This window comes from Rhincodon typus, chromosome 45 (assembly GCF_021869965.1).
Source record: "Rhincodon typus isolate 14 chromosome 45, sRhiTyp1.1, whole genome shotgun sequence".
Taxonomy (NCBI): Eukaryota; Metazoa; Chordata; class Chondrichthyes; order Orectolobiformes; family Rhincodontidae; genus Rhincodon; species Rhincodon typus.
The window spans coordinates 6,614,420-6,640,778 of NC_063376.1; the positions used below are offsets into that span (position 1 = coordinate 6,614,420).

Genomic DNA, 26,359 nt, shown 5'->3' on the forward strand with positions numbered 1-26,359 from the left:
CTGATGCTGCTTGGCCTGCTGTGTTCATCCAGCTCTACACCTTGTTATCCAGAATGTCATCTGGGTTAACAGTCCAGCGATAATACCACTAGGCCATCGCCTCCCCTAATTTATTCTGAGGATTACGGTATAAGGTCAGCAACGAGGGCTCTTTCTTCTGAGGATTACGGTAGAAGGTCAGCAGTTTTACGGGGAGGCTGAGGGCACGTGGTCCTTCCTTTCCAGGGGCAGGGGGGAGGTCAGACGGGAGCGGCCGCTGATTGGCTCAGAGCGGTTCGCGGCGAATTGGCGCCAAGTGTCGGCGGGAGCGGGCGACGCTGGAGAGAATACGGTGTCAAATCCGCGTGCCTCAAAACTCCCTTCACAACCAGCGAATTAAACTACTCCTTATCAATTATAGCTTGCTGACGGGGGCAAAAAAAAAAGGCGAGGTAGAGGCGCCGGAAACGGCAAGATAAATATTTCCAGGGAAAGGTAACGAGATGTGGGGGTCAAAACATTAACCACGAATGCTTCAGAGGAGGCCCTGGTGTGTGGGAATTTGGCACCCCTCTGGAATCAGTCGTTCTGTTTTACCAACAAAGTAATAACCTCGGATAAATGCGCCTTCTAAAAAAAAGGGCGTAAAATTGTTACCTCTCATCGGCAACCGGGGAAAAAAAAAACTGGTGCAAACGGTTCATAAAACAGCACACCAAATGTTCCAAGCAGAAAATTAGGGCTAAATGATCTACAAACAATGTGGGATCTTGCTAAATAAATGGTTACCGAAGGTTCTCAAACGTGAGAACCAGCAAAACGCAGGGGCTTCTTCACAAACCAGCAGAATGAACATTTGCCCTCAAAAGATAGTACTCACTCACTTTGGGGTAAATGTTCTAAAGTAACGTGGGGTCTTCCAAAATCTAATGTTTATTGATGGTCAAAACCAGCCGAAACTGGGGGAATACTGAAAAACCATGGGGTATTTTTGGAAAATTCTTCCAAAACGTTTCCAAAGGTGTTCAAAAAAGTGGGAGGAATGTTTCTAAGAAAAAATGGAGTTAAAGGTTCAAAATGAATGCAACGAATGTTCAAAAAGAGTGGTACAAGTGTTTGAAAAGACTTCTGGATAAAAACAGCGTTGGCATTAATATCTGAAAGAACGTCAGGTTTTAATATGACTTTAGGATTAACGTTTCAGGAACTGTCCAAAAATGGAACAAAATGTGGGGACTTGGTTCCATAATAATTGGTAAATAACCTTGAAACAAAACTCATTTGAAGGTCAGTAGATGGGTAAATGTCTTGGCCTAGAATTTAACGCAACAATTAAAGGATCAACCTAACCAAACCAACAGATTGCTTACTACAACAAAAATACTGGGCTATTAATAAGACTAGGACAAGTGCTTCAAAAGCAGCAAAACAGATAACTCTGATAATTCTTAACGAATAAAATATATATGTTAAAACAGGATAACTAGTTCAAAGAAAGATTAGAGATCTTGAAATGGTCAGATAAATAATTGTAAAGCTGAAGGAGAACATTTCAAAAACAGAAGTCAATATTTTAAATAGTGATACTTGAAAAATAGGAGGCTGAGTACCTCAAAATTGGTTAAAGTTAAAACTAGGATACAAATCTGAAATAAAAAGGATGAATTACATTAAAATAGCACAATAAATAACTAAAGAAAAGGATGAATATCTTAAAAATAAAAGGGTACATGCCTGAAACATAGTCATTGAATATCTCAGAAGACAGTAGGATAAGTACTTCAAAGCAAATGGGTTGGATAACCCAAAAACTAGAATAAATCAAAAAGTTGGGATAAAAACCCAGTTAAACACCACTAATATTTTCAAAATACTTCACGATGTGATGAATGTCAGAAAATCAAAATAAGGTACCTTGTGAACAGCGCCCATGAAATCAGATAATATGGCAGTTGGTGAAAAAAAATGCATATCTGAGTGAACATGTCTGATATAGAAAATAGCTTGATAACAGCGCTGTAATATCAAATGTGGAGAATTACTCATTTTCAACAATGTAGAGCTCGAATTGTCATAACATTTTGAAATTTCTACTTTGCTAGTTTTGGCATAGCAGGAAGTGGGGCAGAGGAAAGAAATGGTGGAGGGAAGGTTGGTCACTGCTGATCCCTGTTGCTGTCTGCACCAAGTGGAGGGCAATATTGTGGGTGTTCTGTACATGCGCCAAACGCTTGCAGAATGGATAGATGGTAGCAGAGTGAGCGTCCAACTCCAATGTTAGTGTCTACCTGCCGCTGGCTCTGCATCTGAGAACCTAGGAACTCTGACTCATTCTCATCTGTCATGTCCATTGCTCTGGTACCTCCATGCTCAGAGACAGCCTCACTGGCCCTGCCAGGAATCAGCTGCAGCCAGACCCACAGCCACGAGCATTCACATGCAGCATGATTAGAGCTGGATGGCACTCCAAAATGCTGGGAAGTGAGGATCAGTTCCATGGGGGTAATTGCATTTGTTAGCGGGTCCTAGATCTTTTCATTCTTGGTATGATAATTAACAGTCGTCGGTGAAATAAATGCCCCCGACTTACAGTGCTTTTTGGAAAATACTTTAGCATTGTAGCACAGAGTTCAAATAAAGCAAAGCTGTCATGTGCTTAGCAAGGGGTCACTTTGCTCAGTTGGCTAGAGTATGGGTACAGAATAAAGCCAATATTACGGGTTCAAACTCCCTACTGGCTGCGGGAGTTCTTAGAAGCCTGCCTTCTCACCTTGCCCTTGTATGTGCAGTGGTCCCTCTCATCCTTTGAGGTCCATGGCTCCATAGAAAATGCTTAGAATCATACAGCATGGAATCAGACCCTTCAGCCCAACTTGTCCATGCTGATCAGATGTCCTAAATTAATCTAAACCCATTTGCCTGTGTTTGGCCCATGTCCCTCTAAACCTTTCCTATCTGTGTGTCTGTACAAATGTCTTTTAAATGTTGTGATTGTACCCACCTCTTCCACTTCCTTTGGCAGCTTATTCCATATATGTACCACCACTCCTCTGCCTCTCAGGTCCCTTTTAAATCTTTCCCCTCTCACCTTAAACCTATGCCCTCTAGTTTTGGACTCCCCTACCCCGGGGAAAAGACCTTGGCTAATCACCTTATCCATGTCCCACATGATTTTATAAACCTCTATAAGGTCACTCCTCAGCTTCTGATGTTCCATGAAAAAAATTCCCAGCCTGTCCAGCGTCTCCTTATAACTCAAACCTTCCAGACTGGATAATATCCTTGTAAATCTTTTTAGTATCCTTTCCACTTTAATAACATCCTTCCTGTAGCAGGGCCAACCAGAATGTATGTAGTACTTCAGCTCTGTTACATTATTGTCTGTACTTTGGAATTACTTTAATATTTGGGTGGTTATTGGCAGGAACAACTATCATTGCATTATAGCGCATAGTATGATAAATATCTCAGGAAGAGCTTAGACTGTACACTGTACTAAGCAGGAGAAATCATCATAGCATTTTGGATAATGTTTAGTTATTATTGCAATGGAGACTGCAGTATATTGGGTTGAACCCTAAACTCCAGCACTAACTCCCTCAATTAAGTATTCAACTTTGCCATACCCTTTTCCACACGATCCATTCTCAGGTACCTCACTGATGATGACTCCACTTAATGATGTCTGCAGCTAGCAGTAATTACCATACTTAAACTGTAACAATCATTCAAGGTCGGCAGTGTGGTATAACAAGTGTCTCAGTGAAAACCAATTGAGTAAATAACATTGTTGTAAAAATTTATTTGTTTTAATTTTCATGACAATCCAAATCCTTCAATTTTCTCCCAGTTGCAGTGGTTTCTGCAGATGAGAGGGTGGGAGGTAATGTGCTACAGTGCTTTCTCTGATTGAGTGAGTTATTGAAGGACTGTAGTTTGTTATAAATTCTCATAGAGGCATACAGCATGGAAACAGACCCTTCGGTCCAACCAGCCCATGCCAAACATAATCCCAAACTACACTAGTCAACCTGCCTGCACTTGGTCCTCCAAATGCTTCCTATTCATGTACTGACCTAAGTGTCTTTTAAATGTTGTAACTGTGCCCACATCCACAACTTCCTCAGGAAGTTCATTCCACACACACACCACCCTCTGCATAAACAAAAGTGCCCCTTGTGTCTTTTTTAAAGCTCTCTCCTCTCACCTTAAAAATATGCTCCCTAGTCCTGAAATCTCCCATCTTAGGGAAAAGACACCAACCATTAATCCTATTTTTACCCATCATGATTTTATAAACCTCTATAAGGTCACCTCTCAACCCTCAATGCTCCAGTGAAAAATATCCCAGCTATCCAGCCTTTCTTTATAACTCAATGTTCTAGTTTCCTCTCCGGTGAAGAAATGCTTTGTCCCAAGGCTTGAAGTTAAAAGCAGCACATTTTCTGTTTCTGCCACAATTGATTCAGACCCTCATGTCAGCACAGTGTGCTGAGATCAGGAACTCAGGTTAAGTGGGATTGTCATCCTGCTTTCCTAGTGGCTCTGAGTAGATGAGAGGCCCAGACCACAGGTGCTTCATTTCATTTCTTCTGCCAGACCCACTGATGATGGAAATGTCTTCAGTTGTGTTGACCGTGAGCTTTGGAATTCTATCTTTATCCTTTAAGATGCTGCTTAAAACCTATACCTTTGACCAAGCTTCTGGTCACTTCTTCACATACCTCCTTGCATCTACACTCCAGTGAAGTATCGTGGGTCAATTTGGTATGCTAAAGAAATGATATAAATGAAAGCTGTTGCTGACCACCTAGTGTAAAAACTAGATGCACTAGTAAGCCATTTGGCCCTTGAGTTTGTTCTGACATTTGATATGATCATGGCTGATACTCTATCTCAATGCCAAATTCCCAAATTTTTTCTCAGACCCTTTGATGCCTTTAATATCTAATAATGTATTGATCTCTTTGTTGATTATATTAGTGACTTGGCCTTCACAGTCTTCTGTGGAGCAAATTCCAGGGGTTCACTACCCTTTCAATGGAGTATTTTTCCTTATCCTCGTCCTAAATGGCGTATCCATTATCCTGAGACAGTGTCCTCTGGTTCAACAACTTGTGAACCGAAGGAACATTCTCCCTGGATCTAGTCAGTAGAACCTGTTAGAATTTTAAGTTTCAATCAGATCCCCTCTTGTCTTTCTAAACTCTAGTGAATATACTGGAACTAATCAGTCCTCATAAGACAGTCCTGCTATCCCCAGTAGAAGCCTACTGAATCTCCGCTGCACTCCTTCAAAGTTAAGTATATCCTTTGGTAGGGAGACCAAAAAGACATACAACACTCCAGGTGTGGTCTCACCAAGGCCTTGCATAACTGCTGCAAGATGTCCCTACTTCTGAACTCAAACCCTGTTGCAATGAAGGCCACGTGCCTTCATAAAATAGCTTGCTGCACCTTGCATTTCTCCTTTCACTGACTGGTGTGCAAGGACCCCCAGATCCCTTTATATGTCCACATTTCCCAATATATCATCATTGAAAGAATGCTGTTCCTTTCTGTTTTTCACACCGAGGGGTATAACTTCATAGAGCTGTACTGGTAGCAGGATAGGCATTAACAATTTGTCTTTGGGATTTCAGCCAAGAAATTTAATCAATCCTGATCCTTTTCTGACAAAATTGTTGGAAGTGTACAGGTGTAAATTTAAGTATTGTCTACAATAAGGCTCGACATGAATTAATTTCACAACTCATCTGTGAATGTATGTTTATTTGTTTATAGGATGAGATCATTGTTATCAAGCCCAGCATTTTTTGCCCCATCTTTAATTGCCCTTGAGAAGGTGGTGGTGAGCCACCCTCTCAAACCACTGCAGTCCATGTGGTGTAGGTGCACCCACAGTGCTGTTAGGGAGGTAGTTCCAGGATACTGGTACAGCGACACTGAAGGAACAGCGCTATGTTTCCAAGTCCGGATGGTGTGTGGCTCAGATGGGTACTTGCTGGGGCTGGTGTTCTGTGTATGTGCTGCCCTTGTCCTTCTAGTTGGTAGGGATCACTAATTTGGAAAGTGCTTAGGAAGGAGCCTTGATGAATTTCTGCAGCGTATTTTGTAGATGGCACACACTGCTGCTACAGAGTGTTGGAGATGGAGGGACTGGATATGGTATCAGCCAAGTAGGATGCTTTGTCCGGGGTAGTCTCAAGCTTCCTGACTATTGTGGGAATGACACTGATCCGTGTATTTTTGCCACTGTGGGAAGTTGACTGGCTATTGTGGAACTGTCAACATTTTAGGGAGAGAGGGGAATGAGGAAATTGGTTAAGAGGAAACCTTTGATTCCACACTGTAACTATTTGACACTACAGTACTTTGTGTTAATGTGATCTGTAAATATCTCATCAACAGACACAATTTAATATTCAGGAAATTATATTGAATTATCTAGTCATAAATATTTAGGAATAATGCAGTATTATAACTAACAGTTGAGAAACTCTGTACTATGTATACATGTTCAACCCACAAACCTTAGGTCGGTATTTATAATGGAAAAGCCCCAAAGAAACATCCCAGTGTTTGTATCGGGAAAATCTTCCTTAAAGAGCTCAGCCTGTCGCGGAAGCTTAAGGTTGGGCAATATTTATTATGGTCTAGCAGCTAAAAGGAGGTTCTGCAGTCTGTGTGTAGACAGTGTGCCTAAGCTACAGTAGCACAGTTCTGTTTGGCTCTGTCAGGCCAATTGGACAGCCTCAGCTGTACCTCCCAACTTTTCAAAGATTAGATGTCACGATTTCAACCTAGCAGGAACTTGGTGGTGGAGTGGGAGTGGCTATGGAGTGGTTGAGGGGGAAGAGGTGGTCTTATTGTTCATGTGAGGCTGCGACGAGGGCTGGAGGGAGGTGTTCGGATCTGCCACACGCACAGCAGCAAAACTGAGCAAACGTGCGAAGATATTTATCTCAATCCTGCGAGAAGAAATGCAATATTAAATTTACAGTAAAGGAATCTGTGTAAAATAAAGGTCACTCATTTATGGGTTCTCACAGATTAATGGGTACAGTAATGAAAGCAGAAACCTAAAACACCTGTAAGAAACCAAGTATACCATTTAATACATATCAATCATTGAAACATTTCCCTGTGCTTTATAAACTTCACTGATTTATAACCTCCCCTTCAAAAATGTCATGGCAAAGCAGCTCATGTATAAAATCAAGTAATTAATATTTAGGATTACATCAGATCAATTAATTGTGGGCGGCACTGTGGCTCTGTTTAGCACTGCTGCCTCACAGCATTAGGGACCAGGTTCGATTGCACCCTCAGGTGACTGTCTGGGTGGAGTTTGCATGTTCTCTCCGTGTCTGCGTGGGTTTCCTCTGGGTGCTCTGGTTTCCCCTCACAGTTCAGAGATGTGCATGTTAGGTAGATTGGCAATGCTAAATTGCCCATAGTGTCCAGGGATGTGCTGGCTAAGTGGATTAACCGTGGGAAATGCAGGGTTACAGGGAATGAGTAGGGGGATGGATCTGGGTGTGATGCTGTTTGGAGGGTCAGTGTGGACTCAATGGGCTGAATAGCCTGCTTCCACACTGCAGGGATTCTATGGTTCTTATTGTAAGCTGGATATTTTGGCCAGAGGATGTGCAGAAGGGATGGGCTGAACCTTGACCTAAAGGAGTGGCAGATTTGTTTCAGGTGGAAGGGTGGGGAGTTTAAAATTCGGAAAAAGGTGTCTGCTGATCCAGAACTGCCATCAGCTGTCCGATTGCTGTCTTTAACTGAGGTTAGCTGGTGAAGTGCAATCCAAGGAGGAGTGTTGCAACTTGGTTAAAGACAATGAAGTTGCATGGCTTTGTGATGTACAGATATTATTTACGTGCTGTAAAATAAATGGCAATATTTCCCGAGTGCTGGTTAGCCTGGCAGCTTCCTGGATGTGAGGGCTCGGTATATTCAGGAGGTATGCTTTCAGGTCTTGGAGACTCCATGACTGGACATTTGCTGTGACCTTCCCTGCTCCCCCCCCCTGCCATTCACCTTAGCACCAGACCTTGATCTAACCATGAGATTGCTGACTACACACCACCCCCAAAATTTGGCCTCTGACCACACCCTGTGTGATGTTGTCCCTTGTAGACATTGTAGACAGGAAGCAACCTTCCTCCTTGGTGAAGGAATCAATGATCAGGGGCATAGATTTAAGGTAAGGGCAGAAGGTTTAGTGGGGAATGTGAGGAAATATTTTTTCACCCAGAGGGTGGTGAAATTTTGGAACTCACTGCCTGTATGAGTGGTAACGGCAGAAACTCTCATCACATTTCAGAACTGTTTAATGTACACTTACGGTGGCTATGGGCCAAGTGCTGGAAAATGAGATTAGTATAGTTAGGTGGTTGTTTTTGACTGGTGCAGACTCGATGGGCCGAAGAGCCTTTTTCTGTGCTGTCAACCTCTATGATTCCCTTGTCCCTAAAACTTGCCTCACCTGTTCTAATGTGACTCACTATAAAATTCTGATCATACTCCCATGAAGCATTACTATCTTAAAGGCCTGACATAAAAACAAGTTTCTTTTATGAGATGTCTGAGTAAGAAAGGAAACTGAGAGACTGAAATACAAAATGGAGTTGGAAAGACAAAACAAGTAGGAAAGTGTGGACAAAAGGAAGAACAACATTGTCATTTTCAAATCAGGAACTCGGGAGTCATTGAAATAGTTTTGAATAGTGTATGAGAAAATAATGCTAAATGAAGGATGTTAATTTAGATTCTCGTTCTTTATCTGCAGGGACAAGTGTGCAGAAAAGGAGATAGTGTTTAACAGAAAGTTGAAAACTTCACATGAACCAAGTCAAACTCCTCAGAGAGCTGACGTTTAGAGAGAGGACCATGAAAGATTTTGAAGGTGTGGTTGTGCTAATTAGTGTTAATTTTGTACATTAAAACCTCATACATTACATGGTCATGTAAACAAAAATGGTTTTAAAAAATTCCAAGGTAGCTAGAGCATTGAGAAGAAATAGTAACTTAAAATTAATCAAAGCTATCAACAAAAAGGTAAAGCCCAGATCTGGTTTCCAACTCTCATCACCAGAGTTAGGGTGAGAATTCTTGAAAGTGCTAAACTTTGCATCTAGTCTGTGGGTTGTGTGCTAGTATGTATGGATTGCTTCAGAAAAATGAGAGGCAAACTTATTGAATCATAACAGGTTCAAGGGAGACTTGATGGAGTAGATGCAGAGAGGCTGACAACCACCTTCTGAGGCAGAATTCCAAAGCCGCAGAACCTGCTGAGATATAAGACCTCTGTTCTAACAGGGTGTCCCCTAATTTGAAAACAGTGCCCCTCCCTGCTTCTCTAGTTCTGGACTGAACCACAAGAGGAAATATTCCTTCATTCCCATCTTGTCAAAGCCATTCAGGACCTCATGTTCTTTAATCAAATCTCCCCTTGCCCTTCTCAATTCCAGTGGAAACTAGCCCAGCCATGTCCAACTTTCCTTCATGAGATAACCCACTCATTCAAGATATCAATCTAGTAAACCTCCTCTGACCCACCTCCAATGCATCGTCAGGGCAGCTAGGCTGACACAACAGACACAATAAGTATGTCCATTGTAAAGCACTCCTCAAAAGTGAAGGGAATCCAAATCACTTCCACTCAATGTAATGGACTTGATTCTCCTCGCAGCAAAAAACACTCGTCTTTCCAGCAATTTCCCTGCTCAGTTCTCTCTCCTTTCATAGAACCAAAGAATCCCTACAGTGTAGAAGCAGGCCATTTGTCCCATCAAGTCCACACCAACCCTCTGAAGAGCATCCCACCCAGACCAGACCTCCACCTTATCCCTGTAACCATTTCCATGGCTAATCCACCTGGCCAGCACACCCCTGGACACTATGGGCAATATAGCATGGCCAATCCACTTAACCTGTACATCTTTGGATTGTGGGTTGATACTTTCCTCCCTCTCTTTGAATTATCTTTGCTCTGCATCACATTTTCTCTCTTAGGGAGTTCACATGGGGTCACTCTGTGTCACTTTAGAGGCCATAACTATTCTTTAGTCTTTGAGGGGATGGGATGGGTGTTGCTGGCTGGGCCCCCATTTGTTGCCCACCCTTAATTGACACCAAGAAGGTGGGGATGAGCCGCCATCTTTGTCTGCTGTAGTCTGTGTGGTGTAGGGATGCCCACAGTGCTGTTAAGGAGTGAGTTCCAGGATTTTCACTCGGCGACACTGAAGAAACAGCGGATGTAGTTCCAAGCCGGGATGGTGAGTGGCTTGGTGGGGAGATTGGAAGTGGTGGTGTTTCCATGCTAATTCTAAGGTCCCTATATTTCTGCTGCAGAAAGATGAGCCAAGCACCCTCTCTTTTTACCGGAGACAAGCCTAATAAGGGCTTCAGGAGTTTTACAAAGAGTGCTGTAAGGTACACACGCTCTGATTTTTGCTTTTTCTGTCAGGAGTGAGAACTGCACCAGTCAGGAATTACTGTTGCCAAACCGGTCATACCAATAGAAGAATAAAAGGGGTGGAAGGAACAGGCCTAATTTCTCCTGAAAGAGGATGACTGTGACTGGAAAATCAACCTGCTCAGCTTTCAGTAGTTAACGTGAGATTGTCTGTAATGACTTAGTTAGCAATTATATAAATCTCCCTATTATTGCTGTAGTTGCAAGACTAAGGAAGTGAAATATTTAGCACCGGGGGATCATCTCTTACTAAAATCGCCTGCAATCATATTGTCTAAAGCCTGACGCTAAATATACATAATATTTAGATGGTTTGTTCATGTCCTTTATTCAGGCAGTTACTCCGGCCACTAACGACTTCCTCTGGTGTATGGGAGCATTAGACCTAGGAGTGGAGCCATTTGGCCCTTTGAGCCTGTTTCCTCATTAAAAACGATTGTGGCTGATCTGGTTGTCATCTCAACTCCACCTTCCTGTCTGCCCCCATAACTATTGATTCCCCAGTTTGTCAAAAAAAGTTGTCTAACTCAGTTTTGAATTAATTTGATGATTCAGGTTTCCCTGCTCCCTGTAGAAAAGAATTCCACATACTGATGACCCTCTGGGAAAAATGTTCTTCTTATCTCTGACTTAAAAGGGAGACGTATTCTTAAGAAAAAGAGAAATTGCTGGTAAAGCCCAGCAGGTCTGGCAGCATCTGTGGAGAGAAATCAGAATAAATGTTTCAGATCCAGTGATCCTTCCTCAGAACAGTTTCCTCTTATTTTTAATCTGTGGCCCTGGCTCTAGTCTCTCTCCGTAAGAGGAAACATTCTCCTGGTGTTTACACTATCAGGTTCCCTCAAGCTCTTCCATGTTTCAGTAGTATAAAAATATTTCTCATTTTTCTAAACTCCAGTGGGTATAGGCCTAATCTTTCTACGTTAGATAAGCCCTTCATCCCAGGAATAATTTTTTTCACAGAAAGGTCGTATGTTGCATTTTTTTTTCATTCATGGGGAATAGGTGTCATTGGCTGGGTCAGCATTTATTGCCCATATCTCACCTACTCTTGAGAAGGTGCTGGTGAGCTGACTTCTTGAGTTGCTGCAGCCCATTTTGTGTGGGGACATCCACAATGAACTTCGGGAGGGAGTTCCAGGATTTTGACCCAGTGACACTGAAGGAGTGGTGATATATTTCCTCATCAGGATGGTGAGTGGCTCGGAGGGGAACTTGCAGCAGTGGTTTTCCCATATATCTGCTGCCGTCGTCACTGTGGATGTTAGTCGTAAGCAGTTCAGGAGGTGCTGCCCAATGAGCCATGGTGAATTTCTGCAGTGCAGCTTGTAGATGATACACATTGTTGCTACTGAGCGTTGGCGGTAGAGGGATTGAATGTTTGTGGATATGATGTGTTCAGAAAGCTGTCACTGTTCAGAAATCTGCAAAACATTTATTTTGACTGCTATTTGTGTAGAAAATCAATTGCAAGCAAATAAAATGTGTATGTACTCACATTACTGTATCTAATAATAATTGGCAGTAGGCTTGAAATTAAATGTTTCCACACCAGTTCTGTGGCTGCACCACGGTATTCAATAAGGTAATGCACCTTCGAAATGAAAAATGTTTTAAATTGATTTCTGTTTTGTGTACTTGACTTTTCTAGAGCTGAGGAAACTGTGCTGTGCTGATAATCCTGGTGCATTTGAGGTGTCTGCGACAAGCAATGGTAGGTTATACGTAGCTAGGTCAGAGGTGGCACTCATTTCTATAATTGTTGGATAAAAGCAACTTTTCTCCAAATATTTTCACAAGAACTATGCCTCAGTGTACCTTTGGCATGTAACAGTTTTCAGGTATAACCTCAGGTAGACAGAGTGGTGAAGAAGGCGTTTTGCACACTTGCCTTCCTTCGTCAGTGCATTGAGTATAGGAGTTGGGACGTGATGTTGTGGCTGTACGGGACATTGATGAGGCCGCTTTTAGAATACTGTGTTCAGTTCTGGTCTCCCTGCTGTAGGAAAGGTGTTGTTAAACTTGAAAGGATTCAGAAAAGATTTACAAGGATGTTGCTTGAATTGGAGGGTTTGAATTATAGGGAGAGGCTGAATAGACTGAGGTTTTTTTTCACTGGAGTGTTGGAGGCTGAGGGGTGAACTTATAGAGGTTTATAAAATCATAAGGGGCATTGACAGTGTGAATAGCCAAGGTCTTTTTCCCAGGATAGGGGAGTCCAAAACTAGAGGGCATAGGATTAAGGACCTCTCAAATTTCAAATCCAATCTTGATGCTGATTTTTGTACACCTTCTTTGCAGCCATAACTTTGTATTCCTCGTTCTGTTCAATTACCCTATGATCTTTGTGTCTTAGTATGTTATGATCTGCCAGCACTGCATGCAAAACTAAACTTTTCACTGTACTTAGATACATGTGACAATAATAAATGAAATCAAATCAAGGTGAGAGGGGTAAGATTTAAAAGGGACCAGAGGGGCAACATTTTCACACAGAAGGCTTATTCCTTCATTCACAGGACGAGGGCATTGCTGCCAAGCAGCATTTATTGCCCATCCCTAATTGCCCAGAGGGAGTTAAGAGTCAACCACACTCTGTGGGTCTGGAGTTGCATGTAGGCCAGACCAGATAAGGATGGCCAATTTCCTTCCTTAAAGGACTTAGGGAGCCAGAGGGGTTTTTCCAACAATTGAAAATCGATTAGATCCTTAATTCCAGATATTTATTGAACTCAGATTCCACCATCTGCCATGGTCAGATTCGAACCTGGGTCACCAGAACATTATCTGGGTCTCTGGATTAACAGTCCAGTGATAATACCACTAGGCCATCACCTCATCTGTTGTATGGAACGAGCTGCCGGAGGAAATGGTGGAGGCGGGTACAATTACAACATTTAAAAGGCATCTGGATGGGTATATGAATAAGAAGGGATATGGGCCAAATGCTGGCAAATGGGACTAGATCAGTTTAGGATTTTTGGTTGGCATGGACAAGTTGGACGGAAGGGTCTGTTTCCATGCTGAATGACCTTATGACTCACACTGTGTGGAGATTTCCATGATTGCATTAAAATGATTTTACTGGCATTCAGTGGAGTGACAGTGACCTCTTAGTTAAAGCTTCATTTGAAATAAGGGACTGAGAAATTGCAGCTGAAAGTTTTGCACAGCACGATTTTAAGGATATTTGCTTTTACGCGTGATTTTACATGCCTTGTTTTTGAATATCCTTTCCTTCCCTGCTTTTGGTAAACCCCTAAGCCTGATAGGTGACCTGATATTCCCCTTCCAGTGGCCATTCACATCACTGAGGCTGTGGTGGCCTTTTAAACAATTCTTGTGTGTGAATCTCACAAGTGAGGACTTGTTGCCGTTGAATTGTGGCCATTTCAGAGGGCAGTTAGGAGTCAGCCATATTGCTGTGGGTCTGGAGTCACAGAGCATATAGAACATAGAACAGTACAGCACAGGAACAGGCCTTTTGGCCCACGATGTTGTGCTGAACATTATGCCAGATTAAACTAATCCCTTCTGCCTGCCTTTGGTCCATATCCCTCCATTCCTTGCTTATTCATTTGCTTATCTAAAAGGCCCTTAAATACGCCTATCTTATCTGCCTCCACCATTACCCCTGGCTGGGTGTTCTAGGCACCTACTATTCTGTAAAATGCTTGCCCCTCACATTTCCTTTGAACTTTCCCCCTCTTAGCTTAAATATGCCCCCTAGTATTGGACATTTCAACTCTGGGAAAAAGACTCTGACTGTCCACTCTGTCTATGCTTCTCATAATTTTATAGACTTCCATTAGGTCTCCTGTCAGTCTGTATATGTAGGTCAGACCAGACAAGGACAGCAGATTTCCCTCCTTAAAGGAGCATTAATAAACCCAATGAGTTTTTACAACATTCGATATTAGATTTGTTTTTAATTCTAGATCTATTGAATTTAAATTCCACCAGCTGCCATGGTAGGATTTGAACTAACACCATTCCAGTGACAACACCACTGCTTCATCACCTCCCTTGCTACATGTTGTACACATCTGTGTTGGGGTATGGGGGTATTGGGTAGCCCTGAACATCCAGTCTGTGGTTCTTCAGTCTGCTACAGAAGAATGTTGTTAAACTGAAAAGGGGGCAGAAAAAATTTACGAGGATGTTGCCAGGAATGGAGGATTTGATCTATAGAGAGAGGCTGGGACTTTGAGTGTATTAGGCTGAGGGTTGACCTTTACAGAAGTTTATAAAATCATGAGGAGCATAGATAAGGTGAATAGCTAAGGTCTTTTCCCCAGAGAGGGGGTGTCCAAAAATCAGAGGGTGTAGGTTTAGGCTGAGAGGGGAAAGATTTAAAAGGGACCTGATGGGCAACATTTTCATACAGGGTTGTGCGTGTATGGAATGAGCTGCCAGAGGAAGTGGTAGAGGTGGGTCCAGTTACAACATTTAAAAGACATTTGCACAAGTACATGAACAGGAGAGATTTAGAGAGAACTGGGCCAAATGGGACAAGGTCAATTTGGGAAACCTGGTCGGCATGGACGAGTTGGATCAAAGAGTCTGTTTCCATGCTGTATGACTCTATGATGGAAAGTGTCGCTGATGGTAGGACTAAAATTACATTATCTCCTTAAGGGTTACTGTCGTCTGCAGCTTATGCTGTATGTGCTGAAGAAAAGCGGTGAGGAAAAGTTACGTCGTTAGAAGCAGTACTTTCTGTTTTGATGCCTTAGTGGTTAAAAGTAGAGCCCCTGTGTAGCAGACAAGACGGCTCCTGTTCACTGTAGCTGTTATCAGCCAGTGTGCTTTTTTCTTTCAAGGGATCTGGGTGTTTCTGCCAAGGTGATTCCACTCCCTGATTGCACTTTGATCTATGTGGCTTGCTCAGCCATTTTAGGACGCAGTTATGAATATCCATTCCTTATTCACCATCTTCACAAAATGCTGGGTTGCGACTAACTATCAGTTCTGAGTTATATGAGTTCTGTATGAGAACTATGAGTTCTGAGGAAGGGTCACCGGACCCGAAACGTTAACTCTCTTTTCTCCTCCACAGATGCTGCCAGACCTGCTGAGCTTTTCCAGCAACTTTGTTTTTGTTCCTGATTTACAGCATCCGCAGTTCTTTTGGTTTTTACCAGAATCCTAGTTGATTTTATTTCTTATCTGCCAGCGCTGAGACTAACTAACACTAGCTCCTGGATTGCTATGCTGGCTGGCTATGGTCAGCTAACGTGCCACATGCCATGAACCAAGCTTCTTGGTTTGTATCTTCAGTAAGAATCACATTAAGAGATACACCAAGCTGTCTGACCATTTGGATGCTGGTCCCATGTTCTTAAAAATCGCAGAATAGCTAAAGCACTGAAAGAGGCCATTCAACCTGACCCTGAAGCAACTAATCCCACTTCCTCACCTTTCTGTTGTAGCCCTGCATAATTTCCTTTGGAAAGTCATGACAATTTGCTTCCACTACTGCCAACGGTGCATTCCAAATCTTAACGGTTTGCTACATAAAATGATGTTTCGTGCCACCGATGCTTCTTTTGTTATTCACCTTAAATCAAGGAACAAAAGAAACAGGAAATATTAATTTTGTAATGAATTGCAATATCAATTATGTTTTCTTTATTGCAGTTTTCAATAGGTTCTTGTTAAACTGGTCCTTAAAAATCCAATGGCTTATTGTGTTACTTAATATAAAAACTGCTGCTTTATTAGTTTATTAATTAAAATTAGTTTATTAACAAGTCTGAACAGAAATGGGGACGGATGTTTGTCTTGTCTGGTAGTGCAAGATGGATGATATAGTGTTGGTCACATGTTATACACAAAGCCTAACATTCTGAAGTCAGTGACATTGAATAATGGTCTCCTTTTACATTGTGCAAACCACCCCTCCCATCTCAGTCCTTTCTCTTCAAGTCTTCTTCCCTTTTATAGAAGCACTTTGTATATGGGGGGCACCATTACACATGTAGTGGGACCTATTCTGAGCCTAGCATGTGAGCTGTTGATCCATGGGTAAATCTCTGAAAGCAGCAGGACAAGTTAATAGAGTAATTAAGAAGGCATACGGGACACTTGCCTCTATCAGACGTGGCATAGGTTATAAAAACGGGGAGGTTACATTGGAGCAGTGCAAAACTTTGGTTAGGCCACAGCTAGAGTACTGCGTGGAGTTCTGGTCACCGCACTATAGGAAGGATGTATTTGCACTGGAGGGGGCGCAGAGGAGATTCACCAGGATATTGCTGGGGATGGAGCAATTTAGCTATGAAAAGAGGCTGGAACAGCTTGGGCTGTTTTCTTTACAGCAGGGAAGTCTGAGGGGGGACCGGATTGAGACATGTATGATTACGAAGGGCATGGACAAGGTGGATACAAAGCAGTTATAGAGTCATACAGCACGGAAACAGACCCTTCAGTCCAACCAGTCCATGCTGACCATAATCCCAAACTAAACTGGTCCCACCTACCACCACTTGGCCCACATCCCTCCAAACATTTCTTATTCATGTGCTGTACTTAAATGTCTTTTAAATGTTGTAACTGTATACGCATCCACCACTTACTCTGTATGTTCATTCCACACACAAACCACTCTCTGTGTAAAAAAATTGCCCTCATGTCTTTTTAAAGTCTTTTTCCTCTCACCTTTAGTTGCAGGGTCAATAACGAGGGGGCCTAATTTTAAGATGAACGGTAGGTGGCTTAGAGGGGACTTGAAGAAAACATTTTTTACCCAGAGGCATGTGAAAATTTGGAATCCGGTGCCTGGGAGGGTAGTTGAGGTGGGAAACCTTGTAACCTTAAGGAAGGAGCACTTGAAATGTCATAACATTCAAAGCTATGGGCCAAATGCTGGAAAGTGGGACTAGTGTAGATTTAGAGCAATTTTTTGTTGGTTAAGTTTTGATGGGCCGAAGGGCCTCTACTGAATGATTCTACTGTGTGTTCCTGTTGTGCGGTGTGCAGAACTATTAAAAAAAACACAACGAAGTAAATTACCTTGTCACAAAAAGATCTTTAAATGTTCAGGTTTTGAGAAGAATACAAAGAGAGGCGTGAGCTTTGTTGCTCCTGGAGCAAAGGACAGCATCACGAAACTGAAGAAAAGGAAGGAGGTGCTGTGTGAGAACTCCTCTGCTGGAAGTGAGGGACAGAACGGGGATAGCACGGAAGGAACGTATCCAGATATAGAAAAGAAGGGCCAAAAAAGCTTTACACTGAAGAAAAAGAAAGCTGTGTTAGAAAAGAGACAGGCCAAGGCAAACGTCGACGAAGGCTACATTACAAAACCGGAAAACGTCAGCGATGAAGACAAGGCTAAACGCAAAGCCAAATGTGTTGGAGGCATGACTAAAACAAATAAGGTGCAGTTCTGAAATAAATCACTTGCATAACTGGTAGATTAAAGATACATTGAGATAAATATAGATGTTTCCATAAGACTCTGGATTATGTATGTCAGAGTTTTAACTTACTGTTTAAATATAATCATAATTTGTGGAATGGTTAGATAAAAGAAATGCTGAAATCTCTGATGGTCAGAGTACAAAAATAGGTACAGCACTAAATAGGTGGGTATGGGCAAAGAGAAGACCTTGCACTCACTCGTACTTATGTGTGAATGTTTAACCCTAACCCTAACTCTGACCCTATCCCTGATATTCAGTTTGATTATTCTTGACGGTCAATCAATGAATCCTATTGAATTTCCCCATGTCTGCTCTCTCAGAATTCCTACAGTGCTGAAGGAGCCATTCAGCCTATTGTATCTGCTCTAGCTCTCCTAATGAACGTTTCACTTAATACCATTCTCCTGCCTACTCCCTGCAACCCTGCACATTGTTTGTTTTTAAAAATAACATGCATTGATTGAACCCACCTCTACTACTCATCAAGGCAGCACATTCAAAACCCAAACTACTGTCCACATGAAGTAGCTATTTCCCGTATTGCTTTTGTCTCTTTTGGCGATTGCTTTAGGTGTGTTCCTCTCTTAATGGAGACAGGAACCCATTTGGGCTACATGTGAATCATAAAAATACTTTACCACTAATCATGCATAACTCCACCACAGGACACAGATGTAGTGGTCTATTCCAGGGTTGTGGAGACAGTAAGGACTGCAGATGCTGGAAGCTAGACACAATAAATGTAGAGCTGGAACAGTCAGGACTGACGAAGGGTTTCGGCCTGAAGCGTTGACTTTCCTGCTCCTCGGATGCTGTCTGACCGGCTGTGCTTTTCAGGGTTGTAGTTGCCAATGATTCTGAAGAAGGGTTACTGGACTTGAAATGTTAACTCTTGTTTTCTCTCCACAGGTGCTGCCAGACCTGCTGAGTTTCCCTGGCAATTTTTGTTTTTGTTTGTTTACAGTTGGCAACTCTGGTTGGATGTATTCATGCCAGAATGCCCTGCATCCAACTACTCTACATTCCTGCTGTTGCTTTCCTGACATGCCATTCCCTCAAAAAAAATTTTTTCTCACACCAATAGGAAAACAAAATAGACTGATATTGAATTGGATGATTCTTGACTGTCAGTCAAGCAGTCTTTTCCTTCTTTTCTCTGGCATTTACTTTTTAACGCAACAATGATTTATCTATTAGCATTGCCTGCACAAATGACTGGGAGATTAATAGTTAATTCTTGGTGGCTCCATGACATTCTGGGGGGGTTGGCAAGACTAGTCTGATTAAATATTTTAAAGTGTAAGCAAGGTAATTTAGGAGGTTTGACATTAAAAAGAAAACTGATTACCGTTGTCCTTAGGGAGGATATTCCTGAGAATATGCCCAGGGAAGTTATTTGGGTGGAACGAAGAAATAAGAAAGGGCTGATCACCTTATTGGGATTGTACTATAGACCCCCTATAGTCAGTAGGAAATTGAGAAACAAATTTGAAAAGAGGTTTCAGTTATCTGTGAGAATAGTAGGGTGGTTATGATCGAGGATTTTAATTTTCCAACCGTAGATAGAGTTTTAAGGGCTTGGATGGAGAGGAATTTGTTAAGTGCGCACAAAAAATTTTTCTGATTGAGTATGTGGATGTACCTACTGGAGAAAGTGCATTGGGAAATAAGGCAAGGCAGGTGACTGAGGTGTCAGTGGGGGAGCACTTTGGGGCCAGTAACCATAATTCTATTAGTTTTAAAATAGTGATGGAAAAGGATAGACAGAATCTAAAAGTTAAATTTCTAAACTGGAAGAAGGCCAATTTTGACAGTATTAGGCAAGAATTTTCAAAAGTTGATTGGGGGCGGATGTTTGCGGATAAAGGGAGGGCTGGAAAATGGGAAGCCTTCAAAATAAGATAATGAGAATCTAGAGATGGTATGTTCCTGTTTGGGTGAAGGGCAAGGGTGGTAGGTGTAGGGAATGCTGGATGACTAGTGAAATTGGGGTTCTGGTCAAGAACAAGACGGAAGCATATTGTCAGGTATAGCAGAGATTGAGTAAATCCCAAGAAGAGTATAAGGGCAGTAGGAGTATACTTAAATCAGGAGGGAAATCAGGAGGACAAAAAGGGGACATGAAACAGCTTTGGCAAATAGGGTTAAGGAGAATCCAAAGGGATTCTACAAATACATTAAGGTTAACTGGGGAGAGAATAGGGCCCCTTATAGATCCGCAAGACATGTGGAACCACAGGAGATGGGTGAGATACTAAACAAGTATTTTGCATCAGTGTTTACTGTGGAGAAGGATATGGAAGTTATAGAACGTGGGGAAGTAAATAGTGACCTCTTGAAAAATGTCCATATTACAGAGGATGAGATGCTGGACGTCTTAAAGTGCATAAGGGTGGATAATTCTCTGGGTCCTGATCAGGTTACCCTAGAACTCTGTGGGAAGCGAGGAAAGAGATTGCTGGGCCCCTTGCTAAGATGTTTGTATCATCGATAACCACAGATGAGGTGCTGGAAGACTGCAGGTTGGCTAATGTGGTACCACTATTTAAGAAAGGTGATAAGCAAAAGCCAGGGAACTGTAGACTGGTGAGTGTGATGTCGGTGGTGGGCAAGTTGTGGGAGGGAGTCCTCAGGGACAGAATTTACATGTATTTGGAAAGGCAACGACTGATTACGGATAGTCAACATGGCTTTGTGCATGGGAAATAGTGTCTCACTAACTTGATTGAGCTTTTTGAAGAAGTAACAAAGAGGATTGGTGAGGGTAGAGCGGTGGATGTGATCTATGTGGACTTCAGTAAGGTCCCTCATGGTAGACTGGTTAGCAAGGTTAGATCAAGTGGAATAGAGAGAGAACTAGCTATTTGCATGCGGAACTGGCTCAAAGGTAGAAGATAGAGGCTGGTGGTGGAGGGTTGCTTTTCAGACTGGAGGCCTGTGACCAGCAGTGTGCTGCAAGGATCTGTGCTGCATTCACTGCTTCTTAGTTATTTATATAAATGATTTTGATGTGAATGTAGGAGGTACAGTTAGTTTGCACATGACAATAAAATTGGAGGTGTAGAGGACAGCGAAGAAGGTTACCTCAGAGTACAACGGGATCTTGATCAGATGGGCCAATGGGCCGAGGAGTGGCAGATGGATTTTAATTTAGATAAATGGGAGGTGCTGCTTTTTGAAAAGGCAGATCAGGGCAGGATTTATACACTTAATGGTAAGGTCCTGGGGAGTATTGCTGGACAAAGAGACCTTGGAGTGCGGATTCATAGTTCCTTGAAAGTGGAATTGCAGGTAGGTAGCAAGTGAAGAAGGTGTTTGCTATGGTTATAATCACTCAGAGATGGGAAGAACTGCAGATGCTGGAGTCAGAGACAACATAGTATGGAGCTGGAGGAACACAGCAGGCCTGGCAGCATCAGAGGAGCAGGAAAGTTAATGTTTCGGGTCGGGACCCTTCTTCAATAAATGGAGTGGTTGCCTTTATTGGTCAGTGCGTTGAGCATAGGAGTTGGGATGTCATGTTGCGGCTGTACAGGATATTGGTTAGGCCACTTTTGGAATACTGCATTCAATTCTAGTCTCACTGCTTTAGGAAGGATGTTGTGAAACTATAAAGGGTTCAGAAAAGATTTACAAGGATGTTAACAGGGTTGGAGGGTTTGAACTATAGGGAGAGGCTGAATAGACTGGGGCTATATTCCCTGGAGTGTCAGAGGCTGAGGGGTGATCTCACTGAGGTTTATAAAATCATGAGGGGCGTGGATAGGGTAAATAGGCAAGGTCTTTTCCCCTGGGCGGGGGAGCCCAAAACTAGAAGGCATGGGTTTAAGGTGAGAGGAGAAAGATATTAAAAGGGACCTAAGGGGCAGCATTTTCACGCAGCAGATATTGTGTGTATGGAATGAGCTGCCAAGGGAAATGGTGAAGGATGGTACAATTACAGCCTTTGAAAGGCATTTGGATGAGCGTAGGAATAGAAAAGCTTTAGAGGGATATGGGCCAAATACTGGCAAATGGGACTAGATTAATTTAGGATATCTGGTCAGCATGGTCGAGTTGGACCGAAGGGTCTGTTTCAGTGCTGCATATCTCTATGACTCGAAAAGGTGTAGAAAAGAAAGGGTGAATTTGACGTGAGAACGTGGGAGATCATTGTTAAAAGAAACAAAGTAGATAACGTGGGTGATTTGTTTGAAAGTAGAGGCAGGGAGAAACCTTCCTATGAACTCAGGTCTATACAACCTCACATTAGAAAATAAGCAATTTGGGATTGTGCAGTGCAATAAAAGGTGCACAGACACTTTTATTGAATACCTTTAAATTTTATTTTAACATTTTTTGAGTAAAGGAGTTGGGATGACATACAGGACATTGATGAGGCCTCTTCTGGAATACTGTGTCAAGTTCTGGTTGCCCTGCTATAGGAAGGATAGTATTAAGTTGGAAAGAGTTCAGAAACGATTTACCAGGATATTGCCGGGAATGGAGGGTTTGAGTTATAAGAATAGGCTGGTACTTTTTTCACTGGAGCATAGGAGGTGTGGGGTGACCTTATACAGGTTTATAAAATCATGAGGGGTATAGATAAGGTGAATGGCAGGTATCTTTTCCCTACAGTGGGGGATTTCAAGACTAGGGGGCATATTTTTAAGGTGAGAGGAGAAAGATTGAAAAAAAAATGAGGGGCACTTTTTTTACAATAAGAGTAGTTTGTGTGTGGAATGAACTTCCAGAGGAAGTGGTGGATGTGGGTCCAGTTACATTGTTTAAAAAACATTTGGATAAATACATGAATAGAAAATGTTTGGAGGGATATTGGCCAAGCGCAGGCAAGTGGGACTAGTTTAGTATTGGATTATGGTTGGCATGGATTGGTTGGACCAAAGGGTCTGTTTCCGTGCTGTTTGACTGTATAACATGCTCTTTGAATACGTAGCCCATATTTCTGTGAAGACAAGCAGACATAATAGTTTATTATGTATATATTAAACTCATACTGCATAAAATTATTTTACATATTTTTCCATAGCCGCTTGATAATAATTACCTGTAGTTTTTCCTTGTGATTTTTTTTTAAAGTGTTGTTTTTGATTAATCTTTTCAGGCGATCTCAACACTCAGTGACATTCAGTATGAAAAGATCTTCCAGTCTGTCATAGACAAGTCTCTAGAGGAATGCATAGGTATGGCTTCTAGGTATATGATTTAGGATTTTATTGGATCATGCACCACACTATATTGTAATTGCTGCAAGCCCTCGCAGCTGCATAGCTGGCTCTGGCCAAATTCTGGGCAGCTACTCAAATGAATAAAAGCCTTGCTTGTCATTGATGCAGGTCGTCCTATTAATTTGACCTGTTTTCTGGTATCGTTTTATTGAGTCTATGCTCTGTGTCACCTCCTGCCTGCCCCAGGCAAATATATTTTTCCTCTCTGCTGACGAAGCTTGATGGTTGCTTTCTGATTCTGTGTCTGTCTTTTAAAATAAAAATTTTTCTAAAGAATCTCCTTTCCCAAGTATGCTGGGTTCTGATTTCAAAGGAACAGCAGCTCTCTAGCCTTGCTTATAAAGGCATTTTCTAATCAATCTGCTCAGAGATGTTATTACACACCTTTGGAACAGGTGGGACCTCATCTTAGATCCCTGGCTGAATGGTAGGAATACTACCACTGCACCACAAGAGCCCACAGCACTTTACCTGTTCATTGATTGGCAGAGGATTATGTGCATTGTAATTTAAAGCAATTAAAGAATTTGATCAGGTTGACACAGAGAGAAATGAATTGCTCTGGTAAAGGAAGTCCAAAATAAGGGGCAAAACATAAATCTAAATTCCTTGTGTAGGTCCAGAAAATGAAAGTTGAGCAAATTATTCAACTGCAAGGGGTAGTTTGCCAAAGCACAAAAATAGACCCGATGGTTATGTCATTAGTTGGAAGTCAGGACTGGGTTCTTACTTGTGTGATAACAGCTATCAGAGTGGTGTTTGAACCCATGTCCCCAGTTACTAGTCCAGTGAGAGCACCACTTCACAACCATTTCCCCAATCTGGGTAATGGAGTAAAAGTTAACCTACTGTTCAAGTTTAGGTCGAAATGTGAACTGTCACAGCCCAAGGAGAAGGCCATTTCGGACTGAGATGAGGAGAAATTTCTTCACCCAGAGCCTTGGGGTGCAGGGTCATAGGTCATTGAATGCAGAGTCGCAGGTAGACAGGGTAGTGAAGAAGGTGTTTGGTATGCTTGCCTTTATTAGTCAGTGCATTGAGTATAAGAGTTGGGAAGTCATGCTGCAGCTGTACAAGACATGGTTGAGGCCACTTTTGGAATACTGTGTTCAATTCTGATCTCCCTGCTATAGGAAAGATGTTGTTGAACTTGACAGGGTGCAGAAAATATTTACAAGGATGTTGCCAGGGTTGGAGGGTTTCAGCTACAGGTAGAGGCTGAATAGTCTGGGGCTATTTTCCCTGGAGCATTGGCGGATGAGGGGATGACTTAATAGAAAATCATGAGGGACGTGGAAGAGGTGAATTGCCAAGGTCTTTTCCCCAGGGTAGGGGAGTCCAAACTAGAGGGCATAGGATTAAGATGAGAGAGGAAAAATTTAAAAGGGACCTCAGGGGCAACCTTTTCACACAGCGGGTGGCACACATATGGAATGAACTGCCAGAGGAAGTTGTGGTACAATTACAACATTTAAAAGGCATCTGGATGTGTATATGAATAGGAAGGGTTCAGAGGATATGAGCCAAACGCTGGCAAATGGGACTAGATCAATTTAGGATATCTGGTTGGCATAGATGAGTTAGACTGAAAGGCCTGTTTCTGTGTTGTACATCTCTTTCACTCTATGGTGAACTTGTGGAATTCTCTGCCGCAGAAAGTGGTTGAGGCCAAAACATCAAATGTTTTCAAGAAGGAGTTAAATTTAGTCCTTGGGTCTAAAGCGATCAAAGGAAAGGGGAGGAATCAGGAACAGGGGACTGAATTGGATGATCAGCCATAATTATATTAAATGGCGGAGCAAACTGGAAGGGCTGAATGACCTACTCCTGTTCCTAATCTCTGTGTTTCTAAACTCCTCTCCAGCTGCAGTTGAATCACTGCTTGTATCAGAGGGAAATACGCCTCTCATTCCCAAAGTTACTATCCCATTTATCTTTGATGACCAGAATAGCCTCGGGTTATCCTCCTCCTTTGAGAGATTACATTTCTGTTTTATCGGAGGAAACGTGGAGAATGTCCGTGTGTCTTGGAAGTTAGCGATGTGCTGAAGAAACTGCATTCTCAGAAATCATACTGGTCAAAGATGCATAATCCAGCAGATTTCTTAGCAGGGTAGTTATGGAGGAAAAGCAGGATAGCTCTGTTTTCTGTTTAAAAGAGAACGTAAGCTCCAAATTCACAGGGCAAAGTCTGTTTTGTATCGAACCTAAACAGTGTTTGGGAGAACTGGACTCACGGAGCCAAGGCACTATTTCTCATAACACCCACTCTCATTGTTTTCTTAGTGTTGGTTACTGTGAGCATAGAATAGATGTTGTAAAGAGCCTTAGTGCTTAGTACAATATTTTCCATTTTATACAGGGTTCTCCACCTTAACACAGGCGCAGTGCTCCAAGACTATATTGTGCACCTGAACATTGTAAAAAATTAAGAGCATTATATGCTGGCAAAGCACAGCAGGCCTCTGGGATTTCCAATAGAAAAAAAAACATGTAATATTTCAAAGTAAACAAGGGGTAGCAGCAGCACATTGATATCTTAGAAAGGAATATTGGAAACCAGGTGAGTTCTGGAGTGAGATGAGAAAGATAAAAGAAGCATTTTAGATTAATTATTTGAATTAAAAAAGATTAAGGATCAGCTTCCAATTGGCTACATGCTAGGAGGATATTGTCAAAGCATAAAAAAATTTATATCTCAGGACTCTGTTGACTGCCAGTTTGTCTGAGAACTGGAGGATGGCCAATGTAATACTGATTCGTTTTTAAGGGGGGACAGGTCAAGCTAGACTGTGTAGTTTAGGCTCCCTGTAGCTAGTTTAACATCAAAATATCAATAGTTTAACATCTATGCTCAATTGGTAGCACTCTTACTTAGAGTTGTACAGCATGGAAAACAGACCCTTCGGCCCAACTCATCCATGCTGACCAGGTTTCCTAAACTGAACTAGTCCCACTTGCCTGTGTTTAAGCCATATCCCTCTAAGCCTTTCCTATCCATGTACCCGTCCAAATGTCTTTTAAGTGTTGAAATTGAACCCACCTCTACCACTTCTTCTGGCAGCTAGTTCCATATACGCACCACCCTCTGTGTGAAAAAGTTGCCCCTTCAGGTTCCTGTTAAATCTTTCCCATTTCACCTTATACCTATGCCCTCTAGGTTTGGACTCCCGTACCCTGGGCTGTTCACCTTTTGAGACAGAGAAGGATGTATGGTTTGATTTTATGCTCCAGAACTCATT

At 42.2% G+C, this 26,359-nt stretch overlaps 1 protein-coding gene across 1 annotated transcript in view; it reads left to right on the top strand.

Moving 5' to 3' along the window:
- The first annotated feature begins 7,258 nt into the window (after positions 1–7,258).
- LOC109935863 overlaps positions 7,259–26,359 on the top strand; it is a 111,755-nt gene continuing 92,654 nt past the window's right edge. The window contains exons 1-6 of the mRNA XM_048620041.1: positions 7,259–7,311; positions 8,777–8,893; positions 12,117–12,179; positions 17,510–17,844; positions 22,994–23,085; positions 25,404–25,414. Of these exons, the coding sequence (XP_048475998.1) occupies positions 8,830–8,893; positions 12,117–12,179; positions 17,510–17,844; positions 22,994–23,085; positions 25,404–25,414 (565 nt within the window). The 5' untranslated portion in view covers positions 7,259–7,311; positions 8,777–8,829. The remainder of the gene's footprint in view (positions 7,312–8,776; positions 8,894–12,116; positions 12,180–17,509; positions 17,845–22,993; positions 23,086–25,403; positions 25,415–26,359) is intronic.